Here is a 14,836-nt window from a genome sequence, read left to right as displayed (position 1 = left end):
ACACACACGGATTACAGCACTGCAGATAAACCAGCATGCATCGGGAGTGCATTGTAGAGTGTACTACCGAGCGTTATCTCAGACTGCTTTTATACGCGATTCAATTCCATCCATTTCGGAGTTCTCCGATTGCACAGGGGAGTGACGGAGCGGATTTCACGACCACAGAAACGACACTGGAACTCCAGCAATGGAGTAAAAACGGAGCAAAAAAAAATAATAGAAGCAGAGGGAAACAATGGAGGAATGGAGATGATTCAGAAGACACAAGGGAGAGAGCTGATGAGATGACGAGAGCAGAGACAAATCAAAACCAGATGTACTCACACCTCACACTCACGCCTGGAAGTGAGAGGGAGGGGGGAAAAAAAAGAAAAGGCGCAAGGAGACGACTAGTGTGACAGGTTTGTTATTAACCCTACATGTGTGAGGTCAATTTAACTAAGCACGGGTTCACACACACGGTTAAAAGGGAAAGATTCAAATCTTCAATGTAACAGGTTTCTTCAGGATGCCTTCTAAGTCACCAAACACTTCCCCTGGGCACTGCAGCAAGCGGTCCAAGCTGTTCCTTTAAGACAGGAGTTCAAACAGTTAAACACCTTTTTTTAAACGGTGTACGAGGGGCAGGGAAAAAAAAAAAAAAAAAAACACCACACACACACTTTAAAAGCAATATGTATCCCCTGCAGACAAAGCGAAGCGGGAAATTCTTAGGGCTAAACTCAGGAATCTGCCGAGAGATCGCTATAAATCTCCGAGGTGGATAAAAAAAAAAATAAAAAAAAACCCAAACAAAAGACTGAGCCCGTCGTCCCTTTTGCTACGTCAAGCTGTTGGGCAATATCCTGAGCTCACATGAAATAATGCTAGAAGTTCCAGGGAATGTGGCTGTGCCTAGGTCACAAGAAAATAGGTCAAAAGAGAAAACAAGGCTGTGAGAGCTGAAGGAGAATATAAAAAAAAAAAAAATAAGGAAAGACAGAACAGTATCACGGGAATTGGGAGGGTTGTGTTAATGGAACTTACTGGCCAAAGAAAATGTCCAGTTTTATTGAGTCTGTGCCCACTGCAGCCTCAGAGTGCCTGACAAGACTTTAACCTGATATGGCTTTTAGCTGTTGCAGAATGATATGATATGATATGATATATATATATATATATATATATATATATATATATATATATATATATATATATATATGAATATGAGAGAGAGAGAGAGAGAGAGAGAGCGAGCATATTCTGAGATGCTTTTCTGCTCACTATGATTGTACAGAGTGGTTACCCGAGTTACCGTAGGCTTCCCGTCAGCTTGAACAAGTCTAGCACCGCGGTCATCAGCCTCTCTCGTTGTTTTTCGCGCCGTTCCTCTGTTCCAATCCAAGGAGATTGATCTGAAGCTCGTGACCTGTATCTGCAGGATTTTATGCATAGCGCTGCTGCCACGTGATGAGATAAGGCTGATCAGATAACTGCCCGAATGAGTGGGTGTAGAGGTGTTCCTAATAAAGTGGCTGGAGAGTCGACGTGAACGGTAGGAATGCGGAGAATGTGTTTTCAAGGACCTCGTCGAAACAAACCCAACTTGGATACCAAATAAAAGTGACGGTTTTGTGAGCATGTGCACACACACACAATGTAACGTATATACGAGAGATAAGATGAACGGTGGCTCAGGTGGTAGAGCGTGCCGAAGTGTCCTTGGGCAAGACACCGAGCCCCAGGTTGCTCCTTGAGTGTGTGAGTGTGAATGGGTGAATGAGAAACAGTATAAAGCGCTTTGTAGAACTGCCAAGGTTAAAAGGGGCTATATAAGTGCAGACCATATACCGTAAGATAATTTCCACTGTAATATGGCCTTTACAGAGAGGCGGGTCTGTGGAAGAAATGATCACACGCAGCGCTGAGCTAGACCAAAATGGAATCGCGCTAAACTGTTGTCTTTTTGGAACGACGCATTTACAACAGAATAGTTCCGACCGTGGACACGATCGCCGACACGCATCCATATCTTCTCTTTTAAACCTGTGCGCACGCACGTGCTCACCTGCATGGTGTGAAAGAGGCGTGGTTTCTCAAAGTGGAACTCTATGTCGACGGTGGGTTTGCCCAGCGCTTCACGGCTCCAGCCAACATAGTCGTAACCCGGCCACACCCGTAGCTCCTTACTTTCCACAAAGTCGTCTCCTCCTAACACCCCATCGCATAGCTGACCCAAACCTCCAAACAACATCCTGCAGAGAGAGAGAGAGAGAGACCAAGAGTGACTCTGAAGGCCAAAGGGAATTGAGTATGCACAGTCTTGACACAAAACATGGGCAATTCCCATGGACACATCATCCAGCAAGTTAAACACATACACAAAAACAGCTGCAGCAGTCACATCTGGCCTGAGTAAAAAAAAAAAAAAATGGAAAAAAGCCCTTAGCTCAGCTAATGCAAACATCTCAGGCCCATTAAGAACACATCTGGGAGTGCTTACACCCCACAAGTACCAGTTCTGACACACACGGAACCTGACAGTCGGTGATGACGGTGGGTGAGGAAGCTGTATTTAAAGAGGCTCACATTTATCATGAGGTATGAAACCACACAGGATGAGGGAAGAAGGAAAAGTGAACATTAGGTCAGCGGTCTATTATAGCGGTGAGAGTGAGGATAGTGAATGAAACGGCATATGGTCATTTGGGTAAGCATTTCAGACCCTGATTTTTTTTTTTTTTAGTCCTACTTGTCCTCCACTGTGCCTCAGATAAATATGTACTAGATGTGTAAAAAATAATGTGGTACAATTATCGTAATACAGGATCTTTGTAATGACGCACCTTTGCAGCAGCTTTGTAATATTGTCCAGCTGCTGGTTGAAGTTACCTCATCCATCACTACCTCATGTGTGTGTGTGTGTGTGTGTGTGTGTGTGTGTGTGTGTGTGTGTGTGTCTTACCCTGATTCCACACTGCCATCATAGATGGAGTCATTGAGATAAACAGGGGAGCCAGAAAGGTGCATAATGTGACCCATTGGTGCAGTGTAGGCCTTCAGTCCATCTAACCAAAAAAAAATACATTACACACACAAACACACCAGTGAGCATCGAAAACACAATATACAATCAATATGCACGTGTCTTCCGTACAAGTTCACTATTCGAATATCTGGAAGCGTTAGTGAACTAATATACCGTTATCCACTAATAAGAAAAACATTTTTTAAACACACAGCAGAGGTTAAATTTCACGTTTTGCGCGTGTAATAACTGCTACGGATTTTAGACGTGAACTCCTCATGGTATTAATGAATTTGAAGTGATCGCATTCACAACGGCGCGTTACGTTCAGAGGCGCTGCGGCTACACCGCTACACGTGCGGTGTAAAACAGGCTCAATCTGCAAACCTGAGGTGCCTTACGCGTATACCTTCTATCTGTGCTCCTCTCTCTCTCTCTCTTATCCCACGGACTTCGTAGCTGACGAGCCGCCCTCGTGCTCACGAGAGCAAAAACTGACATCTCTCAAGACCGTTTTTCCGTCCCGATCCAACTCTAAATTGCGTACCACAACGGCGCTGCTCTCTCAGCATCAAAATACTGCCAGATGTGGCTTTCCTTTCCATATTTTCTCCCTGACTTAATGTCGACATCGAATACCTGAACGGTGATTTCAGTATGAGAATACTGACGGCTCCAACGGCTGGCCGGTTATTCGAATATCTGTGCGCACACGCACACTACTTTTTTATGGAATAGAGCTGTACCAAAGTACCTGTTCTGAATTTGGTGACCCTTGTTGCTCCTTTCTTCATTTCCAGTTATGATCTGAGCTGACATGAAGGCTTAGCGTTAAAAAGACGAGTGCTTTTTTTTTTTTTCCTTTCCCCCCCTCGCACACCATTTTCCCCTAATTTAGCCGTGGCCATTTGCCACCCACCAGCCAGCTCTCCCTGATCATATGACAACGTCTTACTTGGGAAGGGTAAAGTCCTTCAAGTGAAGCCAGCCGAGGGCATCTTTTTGCCCTGCTGCTTATGCAGCGTAACGCACCTGGAAGCAAGCGCTGTCCAATCTATCCCGATTACGTGAACCCACAGACAGCCTCGATTTGCTAATTTCAATGTAATTGACGGGAGAAATGAGGAAGGAGGAGTACGCCGTCCCTCCGATCCTCCCGTCGAGCGTAGTCTGGAATTGAACTGGTGATCTCAGGACAATTTCGCATGTTATTCATCCATTTCCTTCCCTATTTCCCGGCCGGGGCAGCGGTATATATCTATTACTTCATGGTGTCATTCGTTATTCTTTTAAAATAGTAGAAAACACTACAGTACTGAAGAATGAAGAGAACTCATCTATTAGGAGGTGTGTCCACATGTTTGCCTGGTGCCATAGGGTATAACTTAATGGTGCTGTACACCCTACCTAGTAATATCACTTTATAATGTTCATGCTGTTGTTGTTGTTTTGTTTTGTTTTTTGCACTCTTTGGTGGAAGTGTGTTAATAACCTTACCACTCCACAAGCAGCCATAGATCTCCACCCTCAGACACACGCTCATCATACGGTCAGCCAGAGGGTAGAACCGGACCATTCGCGCTATGATTGGAGGACCCAGGTCCTTTAGAACCACGTCGTACGTGTTCTCGTTGCCCGAGATCACCTGACACATACGCACAGAAGACAAACCAATAGTGGTGGTTTCGTATAAAATCACAATAGTGTACGCTGATTTTAGAACGTGTTCGATGTTACATACTGTATAACATCTCAAGACGAGTAAAAAGAGAACAGTAGAGATGAAAAACAAATTCTGACCGACCTCCTGGCCCCATCGGTCCTTCCAGGTGATCCACTGACGGCCGTCCCGGGAGTAACGGAGCCGGTAGCTGCGTGCAAACTCCCGCCCGTGCCCGTCAGCATGGCGGCCCTGTGTGCCCACCAGAGACAGGAAGTGCAGCTTGTGCAGGTCCACCTGCAGATACTCTGATGGATTGGGGAACACCGAACCTAAAGGACACCACGCACCATCCCCCGCTCCTGTACTCAGCCTGAGGAACACAGAGAGAGAGTTTCACTAGCAGATGAATACAAATAATGCCACAAATGCTTATAACTGACAATCTCAAAGAACGCAGTTCCCCAGCTCCTCTCCAGAAAATCTATTCCCCTGTAGCTGAATATTACAAGCAGGGGTGTTGGAAGGGTCTTTAGGAATCGTTTCGGCACGCTCGGTCCCAGTTCCGGACACTCCTCACATATAATATACTATACCTTACACTCTTAACTGGCCACAGCTATCAGGATCTCGCCAGTCTCTGGTTTATTATGAAAAGGTGGTGATTCTTGGCCAAGTTTAGTGTCTGGCTTGTGAGATCTGACTTACGCTTATATTTCAAAGAATATAAAAGTGCCAAGGACGCAGATCAGTAAAACAGTGAAAGCTGCCAGTTATTTTCACTCGTATTCCAAACTCAGAGGGCCAGATGTACGGACGTGAAGAGGCACCTGGAAATTGTTGTTTTTTTTTTCCTTCCTGACATATTTGGACAAGCAAACATTCGCTCCTCTTTGAGACAGGGCATATTAATAAAGCTGATACTCTATCAAATGACACGTAAAATGGACGTTTTGTGGTAATTTTGCACAATTCAAACGAACAAAAAACAGATCAGTCACGTGCAAAAAAGTAAGTACACCCCTACATTCATCACACCTTCAAATCCATAAAATTAGAATCAGGTGTTCAAGATGGTGGGCCGGTGATTAGAACCTGCTTAGGGAGTGCAGGTGGAACCTGTCTTATTTAAACCCCTGTCAGATCTAGTGTCTGGTTTCTTTTCCCTTTGTTAGTGAGGTGTGTGGTGTCATCATGCCAAGATCTAAAGCGTTCTGTAAGACCTTCAGAAAAAAAAAGGCTGTGGATGCCTAACAGTCTGGCAAGGGTTTTAAAAAGATCTCCAAATTATTGGAAATGCATCATTCCACTGTAAGTAAGGAAAATAGTCCGCAAATAACGTACTGCCAATTTGTCCGTAACAGCAAATTCAGCCCAAACCCAAGCCAAGACCGTCTGATGCAAAAAGAAGTCTCAGAGAACCCCAAAATTTCATCACAGGATCTGTTAGTAAGTCTTGCAACTGTTGGTGTCAAAGTGGATGCTTCTACAATCAGAAAGAGATTGCACAAATGTGACCTGCATGTGCCAGAAAAAGCCTTTGCAAGACTACAGTTTGCCGATGAGCATATAGGCAAAGACCAGGCCTTTTGGAATAATGTGCTCTGGACAGACGAATCAAAGATCGAGTTGTTTGGCCACAGTAACAGCAGACGTGTTTGGCGCAGACCAAAGACAGCTTTTCAGAAGAAGCACCTCATACTGTGAAGAACGGTGGTGGAAATGTTATGGTTTGGGGTTGCTTCGCGTCCTCGGCGAATTGACGGCTTGCATTCGTTGATTCAACTATGAATTCTGCAATACTAGCGTCTGAGGCCGAGGGTGTGCTTACTTTTTCCACAGAAGAATCTCACATCTATTGATGTTTCTGTTGAATAAATGATTGACCACGCAGATTTTCCATGTGCTTTTGTTCAAGTATATCAACTTCATTAATGGGCACCGTTTCAAAGAGGATCGAACGTTCGCGCTTCCAAATACGTCAAAAAAAAATCCAACCGTTTCCATGGGGTGTACTTATTTTTTCACATGACAGTAGCTAAGAGGGGGGGGGGGGGGGGGGGGGTGCACTTTGCATGCCGCCGTGTGCGCAGCGCATAAAAAGCGTGTGCCGTCCATGACGTACGAGCACGGAATGCGTCTGAAACTAGCCGCAAACACTCTGGAACATAAAGCTAAGACTTTCTTAATGTCTATAAAGCTCTGGCGAGGCGTGACTGCGGATGATCCGAGGCCGGACTGCAATAACGATCCCGACGGAAACCCGTCTGCACTTTACTTACCCGATGCCCCGCTCAAACAGATGATGGATTTCCTACACGCTGCCAAGACCTCACACTACCGTACCATATGTACGCACCTGGTAGGGGAGTCTGCTGAGGATTAAAGCGTGCTAGATCCGACAGAAAAACATTAAAAGGGCTCGTTGAGAACGTGCCCCCGTTGTGGTAATTCATTAAGAAGCTGCCGAGATCCAAACGATACCTGATTGAGACTTTCCACATCAGTTCTCTTCTTCCTCACCAGCACGTATACTTAAATGTCACTTCTAATGGTGTAGAATTACGTGTGTACCAACACTATAATGTACCGGAGAGATAAAATCCCGTGCACTGCTGCATGCTGGAATAACTGGAGAAACAGCTTCTGCGGAGCGAATGGGAAAGGCGGATGGAATAACGATATCAAGGGCTATCGTTACCGAGACGTGAAATTCACTAGCGTTGTATGAGCACTGTATTTAACATGGTGCTTATTATAATACTTGACACGGTGCTTCGTTTTTAGCGCGTAAGTCAGCCTTTCGTGGTCTTTAAGGTGGCCGTTGCACCGGATACATTACGGCGCATCGCTATGAATCGGTCTCTTCTACTTAAAATACACGCGAGAGTTTTACATTGTTCCGTACCCCACGCTGTAACGCACTACCTCACTGGTGGAGACCCTGAGAACGTTCCAACAACCACATGATCCCTGTAAGGCTCGCCCGCTCCGTGTGAATACCCGTGGCTGTCTCACACTCAATATGAGCTTAATCACAAACACATGATCAGCGTGTTGGCCAAGGACGCGCACACGCACACGGACCCCCACCCACCCACCCACCCGCAGACCAGACTAAAAGAGCTCTCTTAAAATAATAAAGGAGTGTGCGTGTGTTTTTTGGCCTGTGCTCTGTATCAAGTAAGTCTACCCTAGACAGTCAGTGCAGTAATGCCATTACCTAATGTGCTATATCAGGACACAGCTCATTACTAACATCTCACGTAATGCAATACTGTCGCTTTACGTGATTTATGGAGAGCACGACACCCACACACCCTAACTTGCACGCACACACACACACACATACGGAGAAGCTTACCTGCCATGTTTGGCCTCAGTGGAGTCAGACCAGGCACTGGATGCAGAGATATCAGAATCTGGGATCGTTCCATCCTCCATCCCCAATGCATAACGACACGTAGCTGTGTGTGTGAGAGATACAGAGGAAGAAATGAAAACACGAAAGCGGGTAATACGGGGTGCGTTTATCAGACTACCTTTGAAGAAGGGAGAAAAAAATAAATAAATAAATAAAATAAAAACACACACACACACACACGGAATTTCCCCTCCCCGATTTTTCAGAACTGTGTATATACGCTCGCCTCGCCGTCCACTTGATTAGGAACACCTGCACATTCATGCAGTTATCAAATCAGCCTTGTTGACAAGAGAGGCCAGGGGGAAATGGTCCGATTGGTTCGGGCTGCCAGGAAGGATATAGTAACTCAAATAATTACAACCGGGATGGGCGTAAAAAGCATCTATTAACCCTTGAAGTGGACGGGCTACAACAACCACCAAGAAGATCACATGGAGTTCTACACAAGAGCTAGTTCTTCACAAGAGGTTATCATGGTCATGAGCTCACTCGAACTGGACAGGTGAAGATCAGGTGGGAAAAGAAAATAAATAAATAAATAAAAAAATTCCACTGCTCTTTATCCAGTCTGTCCAGTTCCTGTGAGTCTGTGCCCATGATCGCCTCCGATTCTTGTTCTTGGCTAACATGATAGAAACTCCTACACAGTTCCTCACTAGCGCTCACTAGGCGACTGACTTTAACCTGCTTAACGCTGTTGTGCTACAAGCAGTTCTCCGATATATCCATTCCAGGATCTGATCGGATTCGTTCGGGGGTTTTTTTTCCCTCTTGATATCTGATCCACGGTTACATGCTGGTACCGACCCGACAGCTTGTTTCGACACAGCTGAACCCAATTCATCGGTCGCGTTCAGATCGCTGTTCGTTTCGACGCCATACGATAATTTCATGAATCCGAAGCACATTTGCTGTTGCATCGTTCCGAGATCATTCGTTCACTGGATAAGGGCCATGGTGTGGACACGTCTGACTGGTGAGAGTGTCTCCGGATTAGTTTAGCTCCCATGACTGTAAACTAGACGGTGCGTGTGAAAGGGGTCTAGTGGAGCTGTTTAACAGCTTTTCGGAAAGCTTTCTTTAAAAGATACAGTGCTAGCGGTGATGCTAAAGGACAGTATTATGTAGAAACACAATGCTACCGTTCATACACTTTCGGTACCGTTTATCCTGCACAGTGTCGCGGGGAACTCGAGGCACGAGACACCCTGGACGGGGTACCAACCCATCACAGGGCACACACACACACACATACACAACGGACAATTAAGAGATTTCCAATCAGCCTTCAATGCACGTCTTTGGACAGGGGGAGGAAACCAGAGTACCCGGAGGAAACCCTCGACGCACCCGGAACCCTGGAGGCGTGAGGCGAACGTGCTAACTACGAAACCACCGTGCTCCGTGCACAACGCCGCCATCTGTATGAAATATCTGCAGTTGCGACGATTCTGAAATAAAAGTTTCATTTAAAATGTTTCATTTCTATGCAAGGCTTTCTAAAGAGAGAACTCTCGGTTCTCGGTGCCTCGCTCGGTTCTATAGATTATCCTCTCAATTAAGTACAACAAGTGTCGACTGAGTGCAACTATTACACTTTCATATACAATTACACAACTGCTCATCGGAGGGAACTCGAAACAGAGAAGAAAAAAAGAAAGGATAGCTGCTGCCAGCGGATTCGTGAGGCAACATCCATGCATTCTTAAAATATTCACAATGCAATTTAATACAATAAAGCCTAGGCAGTTGGTGTGTGTGTGTGTGCGCGCACGTGTGTGTGTGTGTGTGCGCATTCACAAGGAGGGAGGGGACTCAGTTGCTCTCTATGAGTCACTGAAAAAGAATGTTATGGATGGGAGACAAATTCTGCCCCTGCTGTGATGCAGATGCACACACACACACGCACATATACACACACACACACATGTCTCTATCTCATTACATCATCACTCTGCTGCCAATAACACTCTCTCTTCCAAACATGCATGCTGCCCCCCCCATGCTCGGGGTGTATCCCAGTGCAAGAACGGGGAACAAAATAAAGGAATATTTTGCTAAAGTGTACACAGATGCTCCATTTTCGTCTTTATCGTGACGTGAGCTTTCGAGACGGACGCGCCGTGAGTGTAAGTTGATAATACGTGTTTATATAATCAACTTCATTTACCTACAAGCGGCGGCAAAGCATCTTGCCGCGCAGACCCACTGGTCTTCCTCCGTGCCCGCGCTCTGGACGTTGGCAGGGCGCGGCTCTGTGGTGCGTGACTGATCCGGGGGTGCAAAAAGCAGGCATTTGGGACGACCCTGACTACTTTATCACGTTCCCGGATGTCGGCCGTTCCGTGTGATCTCACGACGTCTCGTCGTTCGGCACCGAGTCATGAATCCGGCGTCATCACTCGCTCGGACGCTGGCGCGGACCTGTTCCTATGGGCGGGAAGTCGTTCGGAAGAACCGGACGAAACGCGCTGAACGGGGCAGCGCTGGCGATTTTCCGCTCGGGGGCAAACGGAGTTCAAAGTCTTTCCATCTCGTCGAAACAGGACTCGCCTAACTGGGGATGACTTTTTAATCTGACTCGGGTAAATATTTAAAAGATGGCTGTGCTCAAGACCGTGTTTCCTTCAGCGCTGTTTTTACACCACACTTTCACTTGTAGCTAAATGGCGTGTGCTACGTGCGCCGCACTACCACAGGAGGTTCATCCATGGCGTTTCCTACTTTAAAAGCTTGAAAGCACGCAAGTCTTCCCCTTCTGAGCTAACTCAAACGCGGCATCGCACCCGATAACTGCTGCTGTACTCATAAAGACTACGATGCTCATATACTGAACATCAAACTTAGTACTGTTTGACTTTATAGTACGCAACTGTAGAAGTATCGGGGTTCATAATCGCGCAGAAGATGGGTTCATCTCGTTTGTAAGCTCTGGATTTCGGTACAGCTGTGTCGGGACGACGGAACTGAACCGAGTTGAACCTTTTACCTCCCTTCGTACTCAGGACACGGTCTCCTTCACTGAAGCGGCATTGTGTTCAAATAGGCTCAGGCATCTAAAAGGGTTCAGCTCAGAAAGAATAAAACCGCTCTGACGGTATGCGTTAAGCGTTCCAGGCACACCGAGGACGGCTAAGCTAAGAATCCTGCCGTTTCCGTCCAAGCCACACACGCATACATCCACAGGTACGGTCTGCGGCACACGCTATTCTTTCTAGTTAAGGAAAAATCTCTTTCTGAATGTGCTGCCAGCATATTTCTAACAAAAGGTCCTTTGCTGCTTGCTTTCAGAATGACAGTAGCAGGAGGATTTTCCGCTTCGTAAAACGTGTGCCCTTTTATTCTTCCCTTTTCTGCAATATCCATTTAAACCGTCAATATTTTTAGGCGCACACACACACACCACGTGAACCGTCATAGATCGTGCGGGCTTGACGTCACTAGCAGTGCTGTAAAGACATCGGACAGAGGAAGAATAAGCAGACCTTGCTCTAAAATCTTCATGTTTGAACCGAGCGTGATTTCAAAGCGGCCACTGTAAAGTGGGCTCTTCATTCCACCTAACCCCCCCCTCAATCCAACCCCAAACGAACACACATGGGTCCTGAAGCCTTAAGCCCACCTTCGTAAAAATTCGCTTCGACACACCATTGACGGCGGTGCAGACTGACCGCCTCTTCTTACCGGAGTCAAAATGCCACTCGTGGTCCTGCGCCACTGTCGAGGAGAGCAGCAGGGCGCCGAGGAGGAGACGCAACATCGGCTGCGGCCGTGTTGCCATGGCAACAGCAACACACCCGGTTACCTGTCTGGAGTGACTGCCCCACACATGCCTGAAAGAGAGGGAGAGAGGGAAGAGGGGGTGTAGTTAATACTAGCCCTTAACATCTAGTCATTAAGTAACCGCCTGCAAACTACTCCTCACTGGGGCATTAGAAGACTTTTAACCATGTGACCTCGTATACACGGACCTGCACGGTCGACAAGCCACATTATCTAAGACTAATAATAAAGTCATATATATATATACACACATATATACATATACACACACACCTATTTTTTTTTATACCCATTAGAGCCTTTCTATTATAAAGTAGCATAATTCATCACTCCCTCATACTCTTATCTACTCAACAGCTATATTCACTGCCCATTTATTTATTCACTGTATTTACACATTCAACCTTTGTCAAGTTGCACAATGCCACTATCTGCTCAACTGCATTGCGTTGCTGACTACCTGCGCTGTAAAAACGACAATAAAAGTCGTATCTATTGCATCTATCTATTTTTGTTAGGAGACGTGTAGTTCACATTTACGGAATGAGGTCGTGGTCGCAATCGCTATAGTAAGTATCTCTCATTCTCGGGGATTTGTATAGCAGATAAATCGGCATACGCTAGAGGTAACGATACTCGGGGGGGGAAAAAAAAACATGACGTTTAACAAAGAAGAAGAAGAAGAAAAAAAAAACATCTTGGAAGGAGTCTTGGATTCCGGCTCTTTGTAACCGAGTGACACAAGACTTTGCACTTTCCAGTTTCTCGGTAACGGCACAAGCTGTGCTTCTTTGACTTATTAACCCAGAGAGAGATTTAAAAAAAGGGGGAAACTGGTGAGGGAACAACTGTTTGTAGCCGTAATAATGTAAACGATAACAGGAAATAACTTGCGTCTATATATATATATATATAAATAAATATATGGGTTGTTCATTAATAAATCAAGAATAGGCAAATCTCTGGCCCACCTCCATCTCTGTGGAATAAGGAGAATAAAACAGCTGGTACAGGGAAATAATCCACTTTGTATTGAGGCGTATCACACTACCTTACTGGGGATTATTTCCCTGTAACAGCATACCCTGCTGTTTTTTATTCCTTACATATCATCAATATAAATATTCTATTGTTACGTTGCCTCGTCTATTATTGAATATTACCGGCATTTTTTTCTTGACGAGGCTCTTTGAACCAAGAGTGTAGTACATCTGGACACGATAAAGCCATATTAAAACCCTGACCTTGATGCATCCTCTATAGCAGGGGTTCGCGAACTTTTCCAGGGCACGGCCCCACCAAACGCCGTTAACGTTTGACCGAGGCCTCCCTTTTGCAAGATGTCTTTAAAACGCATTAAGAATACAGACTTCTGAATGTATCCCCCTTTTTTACGCTGATGTCTTGTCTGTTTAGCAGGTAGAAAGTTAGGTAGAGCAAACGTGATTTTAATATGCATTGTTACGAATAACAAGTTATAGTAATGCACGTATAGAACAAATCACGTTTTGATTTTTCACACCGAGTTGTTGTGGCCCCCCCGGCACCCCCTGGTGGCCCGCAAGGGGGCCGCGGCCCCCACTTTGAAAACCAATGCGCTATAGCACTTGCACATGTACTGAATATTAAATTCCCAACTACTAAACAAACGATAACTTAATATAGTGGCAGATATAGTGGAATGACCTGCATTCTAAGTTACAGTAATCAACACACACATTTTTCTTGAACACATGGGTGTAGATTTGGTTTGAAATGGGGGGAGGGCGGGGCTTGTAGAAGTAGGAATGGGTACGCGTGCCGATATTTTTACGAATTGAAAAAAAAAAACCCAACAGCTTTGTTATATCGGCAGTGTCATTACATAATTATCCTCTGCTTATCTATCTTTCTATCCATCTACCCATCTCTCCATCCATCTATATATCTGATTTATTACTACAAACGAACAACCGATTCGGAACAACAATAAACGTTAGAAAATAAATGACTTCGGAACTACGCCTCTGCGTACATACTGGATATATCATTCAACTACTCGCAGTATAGGTTGGAAAAACTATGTGGAGACATTAAGGCTAATGACTGCAACAGAAGCTGATTAGAGTTGGAAGTGGCGTCCAGTTAATGAGCCGAGATTGGACGTGTGGGTTAGGGCTGCTTTGACTTATGAAAACCACTCAAACGTTTTGAGTTTCTTATTCACAATCAACATCTGCTGATGTGAAATACGCCTCTCAAATAAATAAATAAATAAATAAATAAATAAATAAATAAATAGGAGAGAGAGAGAGAGAGAGAGAGAGAGAGAGAGAGAGAGATCTCGGAAGACCTACAGCCAAGAACTGTTGAGTTGCTGGAATGGATTACAAAAGTTATCCGAAAGAGCTTAGATATTCATCTGTCCACTGTTAGACAAATTGTCTATAAATGGAGACGATTTAGTACTCTGGATACTCTCCGCTGAAGTGGCCATACAGCCAAGGTGACTCACAGCGCAGAATCCTCGACGAGGTTTAAAAAAAAAAAAAGAAGAGGAGCGGAATGACAGCTAAAGACTTGAAGAAATCTCTGGAACTGGTTAACATCTCTAGTTCACGAGTCTACCATATGGAAAACGTTACACAGACACGGTATCCGCGAGACGAAAAACGTTGCTGCGTTCTTGAAGTTTGCCGAAGACCACCTCGACGCTCCAGGACGACGGCGGGAAAACGTTACGGTTGAGCCGATGGGGAAGAACGCGCAGCGCTACGTATGGCGTAAAAACTGCGCCGCGTAACCAGTACAGTGAAGGGAGCGTCGTGATTTGGGGCTGCTCCGGGGGAACCGAATTCACATGTTCATCGAGATATCCTACAGGACGATATCGGGGCGGCTTTACGGCAGCTCGAGCTTGGTAGAAGTCGAGTGATGCAGCAGGACGATGACCCATAAACACTACAGATTGGCTTCG

At 45.4% G+C, this 14,836-nt stretch overlaps 1 protein-coding gene across 5 annotated transcripts in view; it reads right to left on the bottom strand.

The window, feature by feature from the left end:
* ddr1 (discoidin domain receptor tyrosine kinase 1) overlaps positions 1-14,836 on the bottom strand; it is a 51,675-nt gene that overhangs the window by 13,466 nt on the left and 23,373 nt on the right. For all 5 annotated transcript variants that reach the window (XM_017469302.3, XM_017469291.3, XM_017469282.3 and 2 more), the window contains 6 exons: positions 11,782-11,930; positions 8,035-8,137; positions 4,815-5,043; positions 4,508-4,655; positions 2,948-3,050; positions 2,051-2,237 (listed from right to left, as the gene is read on the bottom strand). In XM_017469302.3, coding sequence (XP_017324791.1) covers positions 2,051-2,237; positions 2,948-3,050; positions 4,508-4,655; positions 4,815-5,043; positions 8,035-8,137; positions 11,782-11,930 — 919 coding nt within the window. The remainder of the gene's footprint in view (positions 1-2,050; positions 2,238-2,947; positions 3,051-4,507; positions 4,656-4,814; positions 5,044-8,034; positions 8,138-11,781; positions 11,931-14,836) is intronic.

Source organism: Ictalurus punctatus, chromosome 1, assembly GCF_001660625.3.
Source record: "Ictalurus punctatus breed USDA103 chromosome 1, Coco_2.0, whole genome shotgun sequence".
Classification (NCBI taxonomy): Eukaryota; Metazoa; Chordata; class Actinopteri; order Siluriformes; family Ictaluridae; genus Ictalurus; species Ictalurus punctatus.
This window is presented reverse-complemented; position numbering and strand designations above follow the sequence as displayed.